General features: G+C 45.9%; 1 protein-coding gene across 2 annotated transcripts in view; it reads right to left on the bottom strand.

Annotated features, from left to right (window-relative positions):
* The window catches only part of SMURF2 (SMAD specific E3 ubiquitin protein ligase 2), a 1185768-nt gene that overhangs the window by 503767 nt on the left and 662690 nt on the right, over positions 1-19311 (bottom strand). For both annotated transcript variants that reach the window (XM_078654335.1, XM_078654336.1), the window contains one exon: positions 14203-14286. In XM_078654335.1, coding sequence (XP_078510461.1) covers positions 14203-14286 — 84 coding nt within the window. The remainder of the gene's footprint in view (positions 1-14202; positions 14287-19311) is intronic.

The following is a 19311-nucleotide window of genomic DNA, read 5'->3' as shown; positions in this document are numbered from 1 at the left end:
GGTAGATGGGTAGCCGTTATCTTCAGTCCTCTGGCTAGAAACCAGTGCCAGATCGCCTGCGCCTCCTGCGACAGAGTGCGCGATCTCGAACCCCCCTGCTTGTTGAGGTAATACATCGTGGTCGTATTGTCCGTCTGTACAAGCAGAGAGTTGGTCTGGAAGGACGGATGAAAGGCCTTCAGTGCCAAGTGAACAGCTCTGAGTTCCAGGAAATTGATGTGATACGTGGACTCCGTCGGGGACCACGCTCCTTGTATCTGTAAGTCTCCGGAGTGCGCCCCCCCCAGCCGTGGAGAGACGCATTAATCACGATAGCCTGTGTGGGAATGTCCTTGTGGAAGGGAACCCCACTGAGGAGATTCTCCGCTGAACACCACCACTTCAGAGACTGAAGAGCATGCAGAGATAGTCGTATCTTGTCGTCCCAAGATCTTTTCCTGTGATCCCACTGATCCTCCAAGCACTCCTGCAATGGTCCCATGTGCAGCCGTGCGTGTGGCGTGAGGAAGATACAAGAGGCCATCGACCCCAGTAGTGAAGACACCATCCTCACTGTTGTAGATGGAGCGGTCATAAGAGCCTGAGCCTTCCGAAGGAGTGATAATCGTCTCTCCTCCAAAGGAGACACACTTGCTGACAGCGTATTGATGGAGGCTCCCAAGTACTGTATGCGCTGGACCGGAGTCGGGACAGACTTGGACATGTTGATGTGCAACCCCAACTTGTTCAAGAGAACGCACGTCTTCTGGAAGTGCGCTCGAGCTTCCGAGAAGGAGGCCTTGATTAACCAATCGTCCAGGTACGGGTAGACAAACACCTTGTTCTTCCTCAGGTGTGCAGCTACCACTGCCATGCACGTCGAGAATGTTCTGGGCGCAGACTTCAGCCCGAATGGCAGTACTGTGTACTGATAATGATTGGCGCCGACTTGGAATCGCAGGAACTTCCTGTGTTTGTGTGCAATGGGCACATGAAAGTACGCATCCTGTAGGTCTATAGCACATAGCCAGTCTCCCTGTTGCAGCGGAGGATAAATCTGATGCAACGACAGCATGTGAAATTTCTCTCTGCGAATCCACTTGTTTGCTTGTCGCAAATCCAGAATGGGCCTGAACTCGTTCTTGTCCTTCTTGCGAACCAGAAAGAACTGGGAGTACAGACCTCTTCCCCTTTGAGACAGAGGTATGTCTTCTATCGCCCTTTTCCGTAACAGGATATTGGCCTCCGCCTGGAGCTCGCGCAGCTGAAACTGCGAGCTGACCGGAGGAATTGCTGGAGGCGGGCTGGTGAACGGAAGACTGTATCCATTGCAAACAATATTCAGCACCCACTTGTCCTGAGTAATTTGTCTCCACTCTGCCAGAAAAAAATTAACGCTTCCCCCCACCAGAGCGGGTAACGGATGTAGGGGAAGTAACCGCTCAGGGCCGAGACCCAGCCGGGCCTTTGTTCGCTGCTGCGGACTGCTGGCCGCCTCTGCCCTTCTGGCGCTTCTGGAAGGGCCTCCGGAACTGCTGCTGCTGTTGTTGCTGCTGTCCTGAAATCTGCCCCCGCCCTCTGCCCTGCACCCCAAACCGTCTCTGGAATGGGCGGTAGGTCTTCTTCTCCTTGGGCTTCTCCAACCCGACAGCCGTCAGGGTCTCGGCCTCCGCCTTCACGCGGGCCATCTCGTCATCCGCGTGCTTGCCAAACAGGGTTTCCCCCGAGAAGGGCAGATTGGCCACCCGGTGCTGAGCCTCTGGCTTGAGCGATGTAAGGCGAAGCCAAGCGTGGCGTCGTTGGTTGACACCATGACAGTACCCATGTGCCGCCAGAAGAGACATCAGCCACCGCGCTGATGAGTTGGTTCGACACTAGCATCCCCTCCTTCGAGATCTCTTTAAAGTCCTCTTTCTTCTCTCGAGGAAGGAGCTCAGCGAATTGCTGGAGGGACTCCCATAGGGCACGATCGTATCGCCCTAACAAAGCCGCGGCACTAGCCGCCTTCATTGCAGTAGATGCCGTCCCACAGACCTTTCTGCCTGCCGAGTCTATCCAGCGGCTCTCCTTATCAGGAGGTACTGTAGAAGACTGTGTGGTGGCATGCTGCTTCCTAGCCGCCGTCACTATGACAGAGTCCGGTGTCGGATCCATCCGAAGGAAAGCTGGGTCAGAATCCGGGGCCCGGTACTTCTAAAGGAGCCTGGAGGGAGCAGCCTTTGTCACCGCGGGAGTGAGAAACAACTCCTCGGCGGGCTCTACCAATCTTGGTACTAGAGGCAGCAATGGTCGAGACAGGTGCTTTTTGTGGAGCGTCTCGAAAATCACGGACGTCGTGGGTGTAGGGACCGTCACCGTGATGCCCAACTTACCTCCACCCCTCAGCAGAATATCTTGGAATGCGACGATGTTGTCTATGGGCGACACCCTCGTCCCAGGGGATTCCGACAAAGTCGGTGAGTAGTCCCGGGTCCCAGAAGAGTCCGTGTGGGACCGTGATCTGCGCCTCCTGTGGCGTCGTCTTGATCTCGTTGACGACCTGCGACGACTCCGCGATCTCCCCCTCCGACCGGAGCGAGAGCGCTATCGCCTTGGCTTCGGACGCTCCACAGGCCTCACAGGAGTAGGCGACCTTGGCCCGACTGGGGGCCTCGGCTGCGGGGTCCCCTTAGGCGGAGTCTGGTATCGTGGCAGTGAAGCTGTCCTCGGAGGAACAGGAGGCTGTCCGCCAGGTGGAAGCCAAGGAAGAGGCGGAGGATGAGGCGGAGGATGAGGTTGAGGATGAGGCGGAGGATGAGGCGGAGGATGAGGCGGAGGATGAGGCGGAGGATGAGGCGGAGGATGAGGCGGAGGATGAGGCGGAGGATGAGGCGGAGGATGAGGCGGAGGATGAGGCGGAGGATGAGGCGGAGGATGAGGCGGAGGATGAGGCGGAGGATGAGGCGGAGGATGAGGCGGAGGATGAGGCAGAGGATGAGGCAGAGGATGAGGCGGAGGATGAGGCGGAAGCGGAGGCGGAGGCGGGAGTCCGCGGCGGAGGTTCCTTGGGAAAGGGAGGAGGAGGTGGAGTCTACCTCTGCTTGGGAGGTGTATATCCCTCAGAGTACACCGAGCCCGGTGACTTCCCCTTCTTCCTAGGCTGAGGCGATGGAGAGTCCTCTATCGGCACATGCCGCCGACTAGAATGACTCCTGGTGTCAGAACTCCTTCTGCGTCTCTTTGGCGTCGAAGAATGTCGCCCCGACGGCGACCGTCGGTCCCTCGACCGCGAGCACCCCCTTTTCAACGGCGAGCGCCTCTTTTTCGACGGCGAAAGCCTCCCTCTCGACGGCGAACGCCTCCTCCTCGACGGCGAACGCCTCCTCCTCGACGGCGAACGCCTCCTCCTCGACGGCGAACGCCTTCGCCTCGACGGTGAACGCCTTCGCCTCGGCGACGAGCGTCTCCTAGACGCTGAACGCCTGCGAGACTTCGACGTCATCCTCGGCGTCAAGGATCCCCTCGACGCCGACCTCCTCTTCTTCGCCGATGGCGAACGGCGGTGTCGCCTCGACGGCGAGCGCCGACGCCGGGCCACCTCTCGACGTCGATCATTCGACGACGACTATGAAATCGTCACCGGCAATCTCGACAGCGGTCTATTCAGTTCCCTCGACGCCGAGCGTCGCCGCCGCTTCGACCCAGAACCCTGGGGAGATGGGGAACAGACTGCAGTCATCCCTCTCGACGCCGTCGGTGCTATCGACGCCGACGAATAGGGACGTTTGCTGGTCTTCCTGCCCCTGGGGAGCCCACCAGAGGCCTCAGCATGGGCAGCGGAAGTCTGCCCAGACCCACCTTGTGCCTTCAGTCTTCTGTCTTCCAGGCCTTGGAGCCTGATCTTCATCCTATCTCTCAGGGTCCTGCTGGAGAAGCCCTGGCAAATGTCACACTCCTCTGGGACATGAGATGAGGGAAGGTAGATGATGCACACCTCGTGTGGGTCCGACTTGGCCTTCTTCCTCGAATACTCTGGGCATTTTGACAAATAAAAGGGAGCCCAGAAACACACACAAGGAAGAGAGCACCAAGTACTTCAATGAAAAACACTCAAATACTTGAAAAAGTGACAAAATCACTAAATAAACCCTTAAAAAGGGAGAGCTCAATGCAGGAGCCGGAAAAAAGAACTTAAAGTAAAAGGGACCTGCAGTGCATTCATGGATACTGTGAGAGTTCTGGAAGGTTCTCTTAAAGGCACAGTATCCTGTTCTGAGCCACATAATGGCAGCCTATGGGGCTGGTCTGTCCACTTCTTCCTCTCTATCATTCCAGAGGGTTTTGCTGGTAAAGGCAAGGTTTTTCTCTGTGGAGAAATCTGGACAGGCTGTGCTGTTTGTGGATTTTTGGTGGAATTTCTAGTTGAAGTACTGGACAGTGTAGCCTGTGGATATAGGCTGCATTATCTGTCTTTAAATTCTCTCTTAAGTGTCTGTGCAGTTCTGCATGTTTTGACAACTTAAGAGATTATTTTTTATTGCTCCGGGGTCCACGCACATGGGCGGGACTATTCACTAGATTATGACTATACACAGAGATCCCCCTACTACAGAACCACCTTGTACGCCTTAGGGTTTGTGAATTCCTTTAGGATCCTGTGAAGTTCCCTAGAGGAATTTTTAGCCTCTACAATGTGTGCACCCAGGTATGTCCTTCTTGCTGCATTACAGCTGTTTAGGTAAGCTCTATGTGATTTCCGATATAATAATTTGTCTGATTCCTCCTTTGATTTCCTCCATCTCCTCTCTAGGACCCTGCACAGGGACTTTTCCTTTCTAAGGGTATCCGAGTACCAGGGAGCAGGAGCTGACCTTTCCTGCATAGTGGCCCTTTTCAGAGGAGCTATGGTGTCTAAGGCTCCCTGAATCGCTCCCACCAGTCCCTCCCATGCGGAATTCGGCTCTGCGTCCAAATTGAACAGGGGGTCACTATAGGCCTGGCTGAAGGCGCAGGGGGTTACTCTCGCCCAAGGTCTTCGAAGGTTCTTCTGACTATGTGTCCGCACCAATGGATGAGAAGAAGGTAGCGTAAAGCTTAAAGCCATATGGTCAGTCCAGTCAAGTGCTTGGGGAGGCTCAACTGCCAGATCGCCAATGTTAGAAAAAATGGCGTCTAACTTGTGGCCTGCACTGTGGGCGGGACTGGTGACTCTCAGAGATAGCTCAAGGGATTCCATCATAGCAATCAGGCTGGCCGCATCTGAGTTAGTGAGCAACTCTAGATGGTGGTTAAGATTGCCTATCAATAGAAATTTAGTGGCGTTCAGGACATGCGGCGCCAGTCTGTCCAATAATGCAGTGCAGAATTCCTTATTACTACCCCCCGGTGGATGATATACCAGTGCCCCTGTCCATTCTATGACCTGGGACTGCTCCACTCTAAATATTAGGAGCTCCATGTTGGCAGAGGACACCCTGTCTAACATCCTGATATAATAAGGATGCCGTGTGGCAATGACTAATCCCCCCCCCATGTTTACAGGGCCTGTCCAGCCTAGTAACTACATACTTGTCCGGAAAGGCCACTTTTATTATTGGTGTGGCCTCATTATTGAGCCACTTTTCGGTGAAGAGGCATATGTCTGGCTTCCGGTCCTCTAGTAGGTCCCATGTCTCTATTGCATGCTTCGAGATGGATCTGGCATTCAGATACAGTCCTTGCATGTCAAATATCTGTCTATCCTGCCCTGTCCCCCTGGTCTCCCCCCGACTGTCATTATACATCCGCTGTCGTGGTAGTTTCGTCTGTATACAGCGGTGAAAGTCGGGAAAGGAGGGGAGTTGTTTAGTCCGGGCCCACCCACAGTTGACACCTATCATTCCTAGTCGCCCTCTTGCCATCATTTGTACCGCGCGTCAGAGTATTTTGTTAAAGCACATCCTCGCGCTCTGATAACAGCGTGTCCATAAAAGCAGTTTCAACCCATTTTCTGTCGGCACAGGTTATGTTTGTGGTGTTAACAAACATATCCGGCCTCCCAATAGCGTGCAATCTACGCGCCACATACGCCAGCTAAGGAATCTGTAGAAACGTATCTAATTGTAGGCAGTCTTGCAAGATCAATCTATAAAAGCTCAGCCCCTCCTTTCTTCAAATTGAGTTCCAAAGTTTTTATGATTAAGGCGGAGTCGATCAATTAAAAAATCCATGCCTAATTATTCAACGACAATTTCATGAGGTGTACTTTGGCAAGCTCCCAGGAGACTCCTTAAAAATTTCTTTTCCACGACTTGGGGTGGTGCAACCTTGCCGTATCCCCAAATTCTGCTACCATAGCACACTAAGGGGATACATTTAGCCCTGTAAATCTCCAAAACCGATTGGATATGAGTGGTATTAGGGATTTTTGCCAATCGGTGGCAAAAATCCCTAATACCAAATATCGCCCTACTGAGAGAGGAAACATTCTGATTTGTAAGAGAGTGCCAGTTAAAGCTCGGAATCCAGTTGTATTCTCATGGACTTGAACTTATCCACCATTCTAATATGTTGCCCATCTATTACATATTTCATTGTTTCCGCTTCATGACATGTGATTTAAAAAAAATTGTGGCTAAGTAAAGACTATTCATAAAATTAATAAAAAGAGTAAGAAGCTTATTCGGGCTTTTAGCAGTACGGGCCATTAAAACTGTCGTCCGCATATAGCAAGGCAGGAATAGGACGGCCTCCTACCATGGGGACGTCAACACCTGCAACTGTCAGGACCTGCTCTATGATCTTAATATAAAAAGAAATTAAAAAGGAGCTAAAATACAGCACGCCGCACCCCTTGCTGAAGTTCAAAGTGCTCAGTGCATTCCCCATTGGGACTAAACCTAACGCTGGCGGAAAGACCGTTGTGCAAATCACACACAAAATTAATTAAAACTAAATCAACATCCATCTGTTCCATCATGGACCAAAGCTTAGAGCGGTTAACTCTATCAAAGGCCGAGCTAAGGTCCATGAAGGCCAGATGGATGGGCCCCCTTCCAGGCCTTGGAATACTGGCAGGTTATAAGATAGAGGTTCAAGGTCTGTTCTGTTGTTCCCTGGCCAGGGCGAAACCTGTACTGAAGGTCAGACAAAAAGCCTTGCTACTCGGCCCACTCTGTGAGGCGGTCAAATAGAATCCTACCAATAGTTTTCACCTCCGAGTCTATAAGGGAAATGGGTCTAAAACAGGCCGGATCTGATCTGTTGCCCTTTTTAAAGACAGGGACTATTATAGACTGGGACCAAGTTGAGGGAAAATCACCAGATACAGCAGAATTTAAGTGCAGTGTCAGTAACGAGGCCCACAGGTCTATACAATCTTTGTGTAGGTACCCCGGTACCCATCGGGGCTTGGTGCTTTGTTTAAAGGTGAACGGGAAATAACGGCTCTGACCTCAGACAGGTTAAAAATTAACTTACGAACTGTCCGGAGACCTTCTACAGGCTCCGGCTCAAGGCTGTATATGGCCCTAAAATGATCCATCCAGGCCTGAGATCGGATGGCACATGCCTACTTGGTAAGATGGTATTCATGAAAAAGAGACGAGTTGATAACACCCCAGAAAGCAGTGATTTTGCGCTGCTGACTAGTCATTACCAACTTAGCCCAGGTCTCTTCTTTAATTTGGGCTTTACGATCCGTGCAGGCTTTCTTAAACTTTTTCTTGACAACGGAGTTCAGCATGCAAGAGATTCCTGAGGTCTTTATGGGCTCTGGAGCATTGCCTATCAAACCATCTAACCACACAGGTGACCGGCGAAGCAGCGGTTTTGAGGAGTGCAGACTTCATAAACCTGCAGATATTAGTAAATGATGCAAAGATTCTCTGTGGCGACTCTACTTCTGCGAAATAGGTTTGAAAATCAGCATGACATGAGAATCAGAGTTTGGGCAAATGCAGATGGAATAATATTGGCCTACTTTACCCTTAGAACTTGATCAGTTAATGTGGTGGGCTCCTTGTGAGGGGGTGTTAAACTCAGCACTTTATTATCCCAATAAAATGATGCAGTTAACGGGCTGTGATCGCTCAGGTAGTGTTTTAAAACCTCAAAGTCTAAAGGTATATATAGGAGGCAGCCAGAAACAAAAATATAATCTCCAGGAGATCCTGATTGCTCGCCAACATGTTCCCCAAATTAAACTCCGAGATAAGGCTGTTTGCAGCATCCCCTTGGCGTGTGTGTTTAAAGTGTGCCTGAATTTCAAATGGCCCCTCATAATCCGATTCCTTATTATTTGGCTGTCGGTTTATGTTTAAACCTATAAAAACTGATAAAACCCCACCAAAAGTGAAATAGCCCTCAGCTGTGTAAACATATAAACACTGAAAAAAACACCTGCCCAGCCACAAAATAAATGCCATTCAAAGAAAGGAAAAGGAAAGAAGAGTGAAAGAGTCAGTTTTTTTCTTCCTGAAGGTGCCAATACAATATAACTTGGTTATACAAACTAGCAGCAAGAAAGACTGGGCTAACCTTATTCAGCTTGAGTTTTGTTTAGGGATGTCACTAAAATATTGTTTGTTCTTCCTTTTTCTTTTTTCGGTTTTGTGGTCTTTGGTCTAAAGATGCCGGGTTAAGAAGCATGTTTTACATCTTGTTCAATTATTTTATAAACTGTAGAGAATCAGGACATATCAAAATCATATTTGATACTTTGGCTGCTTTTGAGTCTTTCAATGATAGGTAAAATGGCTGGTTTCAGAAGAGTTTTTCCTAATATGTGTCATCACATTTACCCACAGAAAATGGGTAAAAACCCTTGATACATCAGCCGCCAGTTTCTAATGAGAAAGTATTGATAGTAGGTGAATTGCCAACACCTCAGGCTTTCAACATTACATGCAAGGTTTAGTGACAAGTATATGTGAAAAGAGTGCTATCACCAACCATATGGGATAGTGGTGAAAACATGACACCAGACTTTTGGAAAACATGGAACACAGTGTCACTTGGAATGCTGCTGCTATAAGATTATTTCCAATTTCAACAAATATCGGAGTGATATTGTTTGTATTTGCAGTGATTCAGCTACGTATATGAAAAGGTCGTGTGATGAGCTGACAAAATCGATACATGAGCTGAAGTGCTTCCCCGTAAGAGATACTTGCCACTTGTTAGAAGGTATGCTGAAAGCATCTTTACTATCTTCAGAGTGAATGAAGAATTCTATTAACTTTTTCGTTCATTCTGGTGCACTGTTTTGTTTTGCACAGGAACTAAAACGCAAATATTTCTCATTTTGTGCTTTGTGTGGCATCAAAGAAAGAGCCATTAGTCCAAGGGGCGGGAATGCTATATTATCCATGTGGCAACCGTTTACAGAATTTTTTTTGAGTGGTGATGCCAAAGGCAAGAAATGTGAGGATCTTTGGTCTTATATTGATAGTGATGTGAAAAAAAGTACACTGCACTGCATTCTTAGATTTCTACAGGAAAACATAACTGTTGTAGTGTTCATAATAAAAAAAACTAGAGGCTGAAAACGCCCTTGTCTGCCAAGTGTTCAGCATAATTTGCGTATATGTGAAAGATCTCCTTGAGAGTAGGCTAGGCAACACGTTTGGTGACTTAAGAACTGCAACATGTTCCATGTTAGAGGGCTTGCCACTTGGTAAGCAAAGCAATGTTGAAGAGCAATTCAGGAACTTTTATTTTACAATTCATGAAAAATGGCTTGCAATGATGCATAGAATTGTCCCTTCACCAACCAAGGCATTTGGAGTCAATGAAACCTCACTGTGGCACTCTTACAAGATCTAGATCCCTTCCATAAAGGGGAATTTTCTCCATAGTTTCAAAAGTGCTGCTTCATTTCTGACCGATTCAATAACTCTGAGGGCATAAGCACCTAGTTCAACGCAAATGTTGCAGAACCTGCCCAGAGAATCGCAATGTTCAAGTGCACCAGTATTGGCATGGAAGCTATGTCAGTGGCCAGAGATAGCAAATTGTGTACTGGCTGATTTGGCGTTGCCTGTCTCAAGTCTCAATGTTGAGAGGGCCTTTTCAGGAAGGAAAGAACGAGCGCACATATTAATAATAATAGTTACATTTGTAAAGCGCCTGGTTACACTGAGGCCAGTGTGTCCCCCACGCTGCGATCACAGAACAAAGCAACAGCTCAACCAAAAAACAATTTAAAAAGCAGGAAATAAATGCGTCCTAAGACCTTTCTGGAAGACCGACTCAGAGCACCCCAGCTGGAGCGCCTGAGGGAGCGAGTTCCATAGTCGGGCAGCAAGGTAGTAGAACGAGCGCCCACCCATCCTGGCTCTCTTGATTCTGGGAACAAACACCTTACATATCGCGCTGGATCTTAACAGTCTAGTCAGTGCGTAAGGAGTTAGAAAATCGTGCAAGAATGTGGGTCTCTTTCTTTGTAGAATCCGATGGCTCACACACAGAGCCTTACATTTTACTGTCTCCGTAATAGGAAGCCAATGTAACGAGGCCAGCGCACCAGTAGCTGAGGCCCGCTTCGGTAGCATGAGAACTAATCTCGCTGCTGCATTCTGGATGCACTGCAAACGCTGCAAGCATCTGGGAGTTGCACCCAGATACAGAAGATTGCCATAATCTAGGCGAGAGGTTACCAATGCATGAACATGAATTTTTCTAGATACAGTAGGGAGGGTATCAAGAGTTTTCCGCAGGCTCCTTAAAATGCCAAAACAGGCACCTGCCACTCGCCTAGTATGGTAGTCAAAAGACAGCTTGTTGTCCACCCAAATCCCAAGGTTTTTAGCTTGTTCACAAGGTGTGGGAGTCGGACCCAATGACTGGGGCCACCATGCCGAGGTCCATTCTGATGGAGCCTTCCCTATCACCAACACCTTGGTCTTGTTGCCATTCAACCGTAGGCAGTTATTTGCCATCCATTCAGCCAGTTCTTGAAGGAAGGATACAAGGTTGGAGGCAGCTCCGACCTGGGCTTGAGTTAGAGAGACCACCTGCTGGGTATCATCAGCATAGGACAGGGCATTAATCCCAAATGTATCCGAGATTTTAGCCAGGGGGGCGACAGAGTTTGAATAGTGTTGGGCTCAATATAGAGCCCTGGGTCAGCTTGATGTTTCTAGAGTAATAGCTGCCTTGCCGGACTGAAAAACTACGCTCAGATAAAAAGGACTACATCCACTTTAATGCTCCGCCAGCTACACCCCCACTTCTAGATCATGAAGCAAAGTATGATGGGCAACAGTGTCGAACGCGGCACTTAAATCTAAAAGAATTAAGGCCGCTGTTTGTCCTTCGTCCACATACTTCTGGATGGTCTCGGTAGAGTACAGCAGGGCAGATTCCGTGGAGTGAAAAGCCCAGAAATCAGACTGGGAAGGGTGAAGTAGGTTGTTGGAACAGATATGTGCAGTGAGCTGTGTATTCACAATCTTTTCCACAACCTTTGCAAAAAACGGGAGCAGGGAAATGGGGCGCAAGTTGTCAACTTGGTCAGCGCTAATATGGGGCTTCTTCTGTAAAGGAAGTACCACTGCCTCCTTCCACATTTCCTGAACCACTCCTGAGATAAAAGACAGTCCTAAAAGGTGTCTCATAAAAGGCTCAAGTACGTCAATACTCCCTCTAAGCACCGTGGAAGTAGCCGGGTCCCTGGGTGAGCCCGATTTGATGCTAATGGCGGTCTTTTTAAAAGTGTCCCGAGGGGGCACAGTGAATTCATAAAGACACTGCCTTTCAGACACATCCACAGATTCCTTTTCAGCTCTTTTACCCTTATGAGCCGCATCAGGAAAAGAAGAGTAAATCCTCTTCACCTTGTCTGCAAAATTTTCAGCGACTCGATTACAGGACTCCTCAGAGCCCACAATGGGCGCTGCAGCGGATGTCAAGGAGGAAATTTCTTTAAAGATCTTAAACAGCTCATACCAAAGACTCACCGAAGAAGTACAGTATGGTGTACTGCAAGAGGTTTGATTTGTAAAAATGTATTTGGGCCTCAAATTCACTGTATGTACACTGTCTATACCATGCACAATCAGTGTAGAAAGCAAGAAATAATAAAAGCAAAACTTTCCATAAACACCGGAAAAACACTTTGTTTTTAGTGGCGCGAAAATGTGTAACTACCGATAGCCACTATTTTTTAAGGTATTGAAATCACTCGAAAACACTGAAAAAAAAAACAGCAGAATTTACCAAAAACAGAAACTGAAAACAGGAAAGCCTACTTATCATTAAAACAGGAGGGACACAGGTGCAAGTTAAAATCTCCCACCAACATAATTAAAGTAAAAGGGGGTTTTGACAGAAAGAAATCATCCATAAAACTTTTAAGACTGGCATTACCCTCAGTTTCCTCTTTCAATGAGACTGCGTTATAAAACAAAATGAGTGAGGAGCAGTCTACGTTTGCTAGAGAATATTAAAAGGGTGCCCAAGATTGTTTTGTATTTGGAATTTATTGCCTCAACTTTACAGTTATAATCTACTTTGATTAAGGTCGTGAGGCCACCAATACACTGCCCACTGGGTGAGCGGGTAGCTAAAACTGATGTGGAGGAAAAACCTTTAAGATACATGCAACCCTTAGTGTCCCAGGTTTACTGTAAACAAATAAAAGAAAGTTCTTCAGGATACCCAATCAATCGTCGCCTGACAGTTTGCTCTAGACCCCAGCAATATTCCAACAAAGGACCTCAACAGAGTCTTGAGTCATAATTACAGGATCCTTCATTGGGATGTCATAAATCTGGGAATCTGTGATGGAAAAAGGGTCCAGTCAATCTGGATCGTCGAGCTCGCTCAATGGAAGAAAACAATTACTCAAAGGTAGGGGAGTTGTGTTAAATGGGGCATGAGAGTTTGATGGGCCACAACGCAGCTTTCCCTGTGACAGATTCCATTGTCTTGTGTCCCCACCGTCGGGATTATCGGGAGGGTAGAAAAAGCCCAATGGGAGAGCTTTTATACGATCCACTAAAGCGCCCTTTGGTCCTAGAGCGCAAAAAGTTGAACCCGCCTGCACGGAATTATTCAAATTCACTCTTATGCAATCTCCTGTTGTCGGAGTTTGGCCTATCGAGCCCACCCTACGGACCATTATGATTTTCTCGGCCAGCACATGTGTGGGGGGTAGAAGCATTTGTCCTTGTTACCAGCTAATGAACTGTTGTGTATTTGAGTTGGTCAAAATGTTCCTCTGTGCCTTCCTCAGAGAGGGAACATCCACCAACCCAACGACCTATGGTGTAGCCTCTGGAGCAGCTGGATAGTGATGTTAGAGGGGCAATGTAGCAACAGGGATTTTTTAGATGTAGTAGGGGCAGCCACGTCAGGATTACTAGGGCTTCCATAATGGACTGCCTATCACTTTATAGGCAGATATAAGGGAGAAATAGCCTCCCTCCCAGTGATTGGAGTACACTTTAATCTCACTGAATTTATCAAGCAACTTGTGTCAAAAGGTGGACCGCTTGCAGTGGGCTTCCAGATTACCAAGTCCACGACAGGTGAAACAAAGCAGGTAAAAAGGAAAAAGGCATGGTGGCACTGCCTCTCAAAGCCACACACAGGACTTCCATTCCAACTGCAGCTTCATTACACTCTTAATTCATTCATCTCCTGATAAAGCAAGGGGCTTGGATGCAGAGAAAATAATGAGGACCCTTCCTCCTGACAACTAGGAAAAAAAACTAAAGGCCCATTGACAATGCTTTGTACTGATGGGGTTTGTGGGATGCGGACTGCTGTACAATTGTTCCCTTGATTTCAGCAGTCAGTTTGACTTTATGTTTTCTGCTAATGTAACTTTTTAAAATTTAAATGATGTATTAAACTTTTTTTATGGAGATAAAAAAAGTTAAAATAAAGCCAAATAAGCATTACTAATATTGTTAGTATATTTACATTTATTTTAACAGAGTTTCTATTTGAGGTGTTCTGAGGTCCTGCAATGAGACAGTTCAACAGAATTCTTCCCTATTAAAAATGGTGCATTCATTTTATTTTATACCATGAGTCAAGGTGCATGGTACAATTAACATTTCTTGTTCCCAACATCTCCTTTCTAGAAAGGCCTCTTAAATATGTCACTTGGACCTCAGTGACAGATGATGATCATCGTCTCAGTAAAATTGCTGCAATATAAAACTGTACAAAGAACAGATACAATGGCATAGTGGTGTACATGCATTAAAATAGAGGTTAACACGCTGTACTCAGTTCTGCTTTAGGTTTCCTTACCGGGTCGGTCGCTCCCACTGAGTCGTTCTTGTAATGTGATTTAAATATTGAATTCTTCCAGAAGCAGTTCGTCTTTCTTCCCAGCTAGAATCCAAAGAGAAACACATTAGGCAATGTGGTGCTTTCAGAAAACTCGTGAAACAAACGTTTCCGCGCTGACAGCCAAGTATTCTAAGTACATTACAAATAGCAATCAGAGAAATTTACCAAGGCAACTGCAAACTACATTGTTTCAATAAAATTGCATCATGTCTTTCTAAAAACCACATCCATCAACAAAACAGCACCTTTGTGAGAATAGAACTGACAAATATGGATCCTGAAATTTCTGTGGCTTTAAATGCTTACATGACAATTTTTTTTAAAGTTAAAGAGTTGAAAAACGGATTTCCAACTAGAATTAGGCCATTCGAATTTGTCAAACTTTTAATTATATTTGTATATACACATTTTATATTCCAAAGGATTTAGAAAGAAGTCTGTATTCACATTTCTTTAACAGGCATACTTATCCTGTCACTTTGACAGGAACGTCAAATTAACACGTTCTTACAGAAGACATTCTGCTACCAGAAATAAGAGTAGGTGTTCAAACCAAGCAACCGGAGACTGTAAAAAGCATATCAATTGGTCGACTCTCATTTTTACAGACTCGTGAACGCTGAACCTGGTAATTTACTTGTACTTGACTTGAAGTTTTAATAGCTTGAGTCCAGGCATTTTCCTATCACTGTTGCAAATAATGTGATAACCACATGCACCTCTAGTCCGGATGTAATGTAATCATTTTTGCTAGACATATTTTGATATTAATAAGGAAAGTCTATAAAGTTCTAAATGACTTGTATTAGATTTCAATGTTAACCTTTACACAACTTAAGTGCACTGCACCGTTTCCACAAAGTTGGAGCACCTTTTCATTTATCCCCGCATTTTGTTTGCATATCAATACAATTTGATAAATGTTTCTGAGTTTTAAAATTAGATTAATTCTATCCCATATACAATAAAGGTGTTTAGTCTGTACTAAATGATTCGGAAGTAGCCCCTTTATTCACCGGCAAAGGGCAGTGAACTCCTAAACAAGTATGCATTACTATCCCATTTATGGAAACCATGGCATGTGGGAAGTTTGCCATGCAGACACCAGCATTGTGACATAGCACCGGGGGTGTAACCCCGCCATTCCCCTGATCCAAAGCACAGGTAAGGTGAGTTGTGAGCCAGGATACTATGTTCAGGATAGCACAGAGGGCATCCATGGTGAGCTACTGTGGACGGTCACTCTTCTACACTTGAACCTGTGACTCATGCATACATTTATAATATTAAGCAACAAGGGGAAAATATACAAATCTGATTCACAAGGTGTATTTTTTTTAATTGTTTTTTAGGCATACATGGATCTGGAACAGATTAGAGTGATTTATTGGCTGGCTTCACTACAATGTATAAGGGGCGGGATAATCCTCAAAGAAGATGTGGAAAGAAACACGCAGGGATACACTCAAGAATAAGAAACTCTCAAACGTGTTTCTTCTACTCTTTCCCATATTACTTTCCTCTACACGGTACTCAGGAGCACACTTGCGATTTTTTTTTAACTTTAATGATGAAAACCCAGATTTTATTGAAACGTAACTATCTTGTATGGTTTCCTCCTTGCCCCATGTCCTATGAAACAGTCAAAATACTCTTATGCCCCACTATGCCAATCCTGGCAGCTCAATGCAATGTCTCTCTTTCCAAAGGTAACGTGTCTAGCGTTTGGAAAAAAGCTCTTGGTCTACCTTTATAGTAAAAATCCAATGCTGATCCCAATTTGCTGACTAACTACAGACCTATTTCTCTACTTCCTTACATTTAAAATGCTGTTGTTCGCCTTATTCTGGTCTTGAATAGACCCTTTGACATGGCCGACCTTTTGATAACACTACACTAACTGCTAATCCATTAGCACTGTATTTTCAAAGCCTTATCCCATAAGGCTTTACACTCCCCTTCCTCTAACTAGAACTCCTCCTATTTGAAAACCAAATACCTACCAGGCCCCTACATTTTAGCTCAGGCATCCTTTTAGCTATTCCCTTCCCTTCCTATCTTCTGACAGACAGTTGAAAATCCACCCATTTAATTCATAGCGTTTTTGCTGCTTCTCTCCTTTCTGCCAGGACACCTTTCCGGTGGGTATTTGCATGCTCTGCAAATCATTTTACTCATTCATTCAGATGCTGGAGGAATGTGGTCTTTTTGCTGCAGGGTATGTATATCTGCATACAGTAATATTGGTTACTGTGCCAGCTTCTTAAAAAGCAGGTGGATTCACAGATAGTGGACAAAATATGGAAAATTAGATAAGGGTATTTGGGGACCTGAATGTCCATAACAGGTTTGTGGGATTAGGACCAAAACGAAACCTTTTTGACAAACGGGAACAAACCACAGAAGCTGGGGCAATGCTGTCCACATATCTGGCATCCATCCTTCTGCGGAACCCTTGTAACATCAGCAGATAAAAAAAAATAAAGGAGCACATAATTACATAATAAGAGAACAGTAAGACAACACCGGGCATGGACAAAAGCGAAGTGCAGCTTATTCTTGGGATAGATGAGATGGCCTGCCTGAAGGCTATCCTCAATGGTTTCTGGAAAACAGGGGGCAGGGGCGATTAGAACATGCCATGACAGAGGTCCTAAGGCTAGCTTGATTAAACAAGGAAATGAAGTAATAGACTTAGATCAGCACTATATCTGTAATTCCTGTACCCAGCCGGGTCAGTAGATTTTTATTCAATATATCCAAAAATAGATGACCTTGAGAAGGGCCAAATTTAAACATTTGATAGGGTACAAGCATGTACCTATCTTAGAGTGAAACAACATACAGTGTAAAGAAAAGTAGAGATAAAAGAGACAAACAATAACAGGCAAAAAACATTGGAGCCAACTGTCCCGTGCAAATAGTTAAATAATAAAGCAAGATTAGACAAACAGTAAATGCAATAGACAAACTCAATGGATGCATTGCAGAACTGTTATAACTGTCGACGACGTGTCGATCCCCTGGCTCCTAATGAACCGGGATCATCATCGGGACTTTGTAATTAGTTGCCTGTATTAAGTTAACACGCCTGTGGAAGTAAAGACGAGAGAAAAGAAAACAAATATGAGATAAGAATTCTCAAAATTACAAGAGTCATTTAAAACGTATTCCATGTGTCTAGCCCGATTCCTAAGTGATCCACATGCTTAACTCACGTTCTGCGTACAAATTAACACACTATCAATCAGCATATACAGTTTCAGGTACCAGTGCCAAAAGACACAACGTTGTGCTGAGTGCCCGTGATTGAATTCCAAGTGCCCGGGCTAGTGATGAGGTTCGCTACATTACATTAGCCACGTCAATGGCGGGTAGTGCTTGAACACGACGCAAGAGTTTGAATCAAGAGTGAGTTGTGAACATGCGCGTGATAGATTCGGATCAGAATAGATGGATGGACAATAAAGTTACCCATATAGGAACATTGAAAAGTGAGTGCACATAAGGGTGGTGAATTACCGAAAGAGGCGCAGTGCTGAGGCTTAAGCTAAAATTCTGACCTGGCAAGGTCCAGGGGTATACCAGGCCTTTTCGGGATATTTCAGGAAGCTGCTTGTTAGAAGCGACTCGAGTTAGCCCCTAAAGAGAATAATAGTTGAGTGACAGGCTGGTCCCACGATTGAAAAAAGTGCACGGCAAGAGAAAGGAAATACCTTAATTTAGGGTTTCTAGGTCGAAATGTTAAGATCTGACTCCGGAGGAAATCCTCTTGATAAGCGGAGTTTTTTTCTTTTTAGAAATCTGGTTTCCACTGGATTACGGAAGCCACTGGTAGGCAGCAATAAACTGGAAGAATAGTAATAACGGGATTCTTAAAAGGAGCAAACATAAAATTGCCGTACTTGCTTTGAAACAGAGCCGCCGGTAAGAAGCCGGTCTCGATCAACGGTATCGTAATGTAGCGTTCGCTTACCTAACATGGTTGAATAGCGTGGCCAAGGGTAATCTCCACAATCGGACGAATTGCCAGGCGTTGGTGGACACGATGGTCCGTCGCCCAGGTATCACGGGATTCCGTTCGAGCAATCTGTGGTGCCGGAAGTCCCTATGTATACTAGCAAATGGTAGCTAATAGAAAGCGAAAAGGGGGACTTGAATTGAGACGGATGCATGCAGTGGCCATTTTGGAGTGGGGTCGTATCAGGGACCTAGCCCTAGGGTGTTAATAACAATTATAATAGTGAGAAAGTGTCGTACTAATGAAAAACGCCGTGTCACCCGTTTTCTGCGCTTATAAGTGAGCTGGTAATATATACAATTTAAAAAAAACAGCATTCCTACAATTGAAAACACAATAAACACAGTTAAGCACTTCAAATGATTGACAGTAATTATAAAGGAAAGTGCAAAAAACATTGCACATTCCTACTCGTAGCATGATACTTCAGTCCTGCGAGATGCTATGGAAGTGTCCGATAATATCCCCTTTTAAGAAATCAGAGTAGGGCAGTCCTGTGCGATTCAGTCCATTTTGAATTGAGTCCAACATGATTATACATTTCAGTTCTTCCTTATTCAATAAGTGCGACATGCTACCGCCCCTCGGTGGCAATTTCAGGGCTTTCAGTACAGTCCAACGGAGGTCGGCTTCGCTGTGGTTGCCATTGGCAAAGTGTTCCACTAGCGGTGCATTAGGAGTTTGGCACCTGATGCGGCTCCTATGTTGGCAAATGCGTGTCTTAACTTTCTGTGATGTTTGTCCAACATAGACTTTACTGCACGGGCACTGGATCAGATATACAACATTACTTGTATTACAATTGGACAGGGTGTTGCTGGTAAAGGTAACATTGTTAAATACCATAGATTTGCCTTCAATAGTTAAGTCACATACGCTGCAACCCCCACATTTAAAATGCCCAACAATGGGGGACAGACCCCATACAGTTTCGAGAGTAGAAGGGTGAGTTGGACTCGGGAGAGCTGCGCGGACCAGATGATCCTTCCAGTTTTTACTCTTTTTGAAAGCAAACATTGGTCGTTCAATTTCCAAAATTCCTGCAT

The sequence above is a fragment of the Lissotriton helveticus genome, chromosome 7 (genome assembly GCF_964261635.1).
Source record: "Lissotriton helveticus chromosome 7, aLisHel1.1, whole genome shotgun sequence".
Lineage (NCBI taxonomy): Eukaryota > Metazoa > Chordata > Amphibia > Caudata > Salamandridae > Lissotriton > Lissotriton helveticus.
This window is presented reverse-complemented; position numbering and strand designations above follow the sequence as displayed.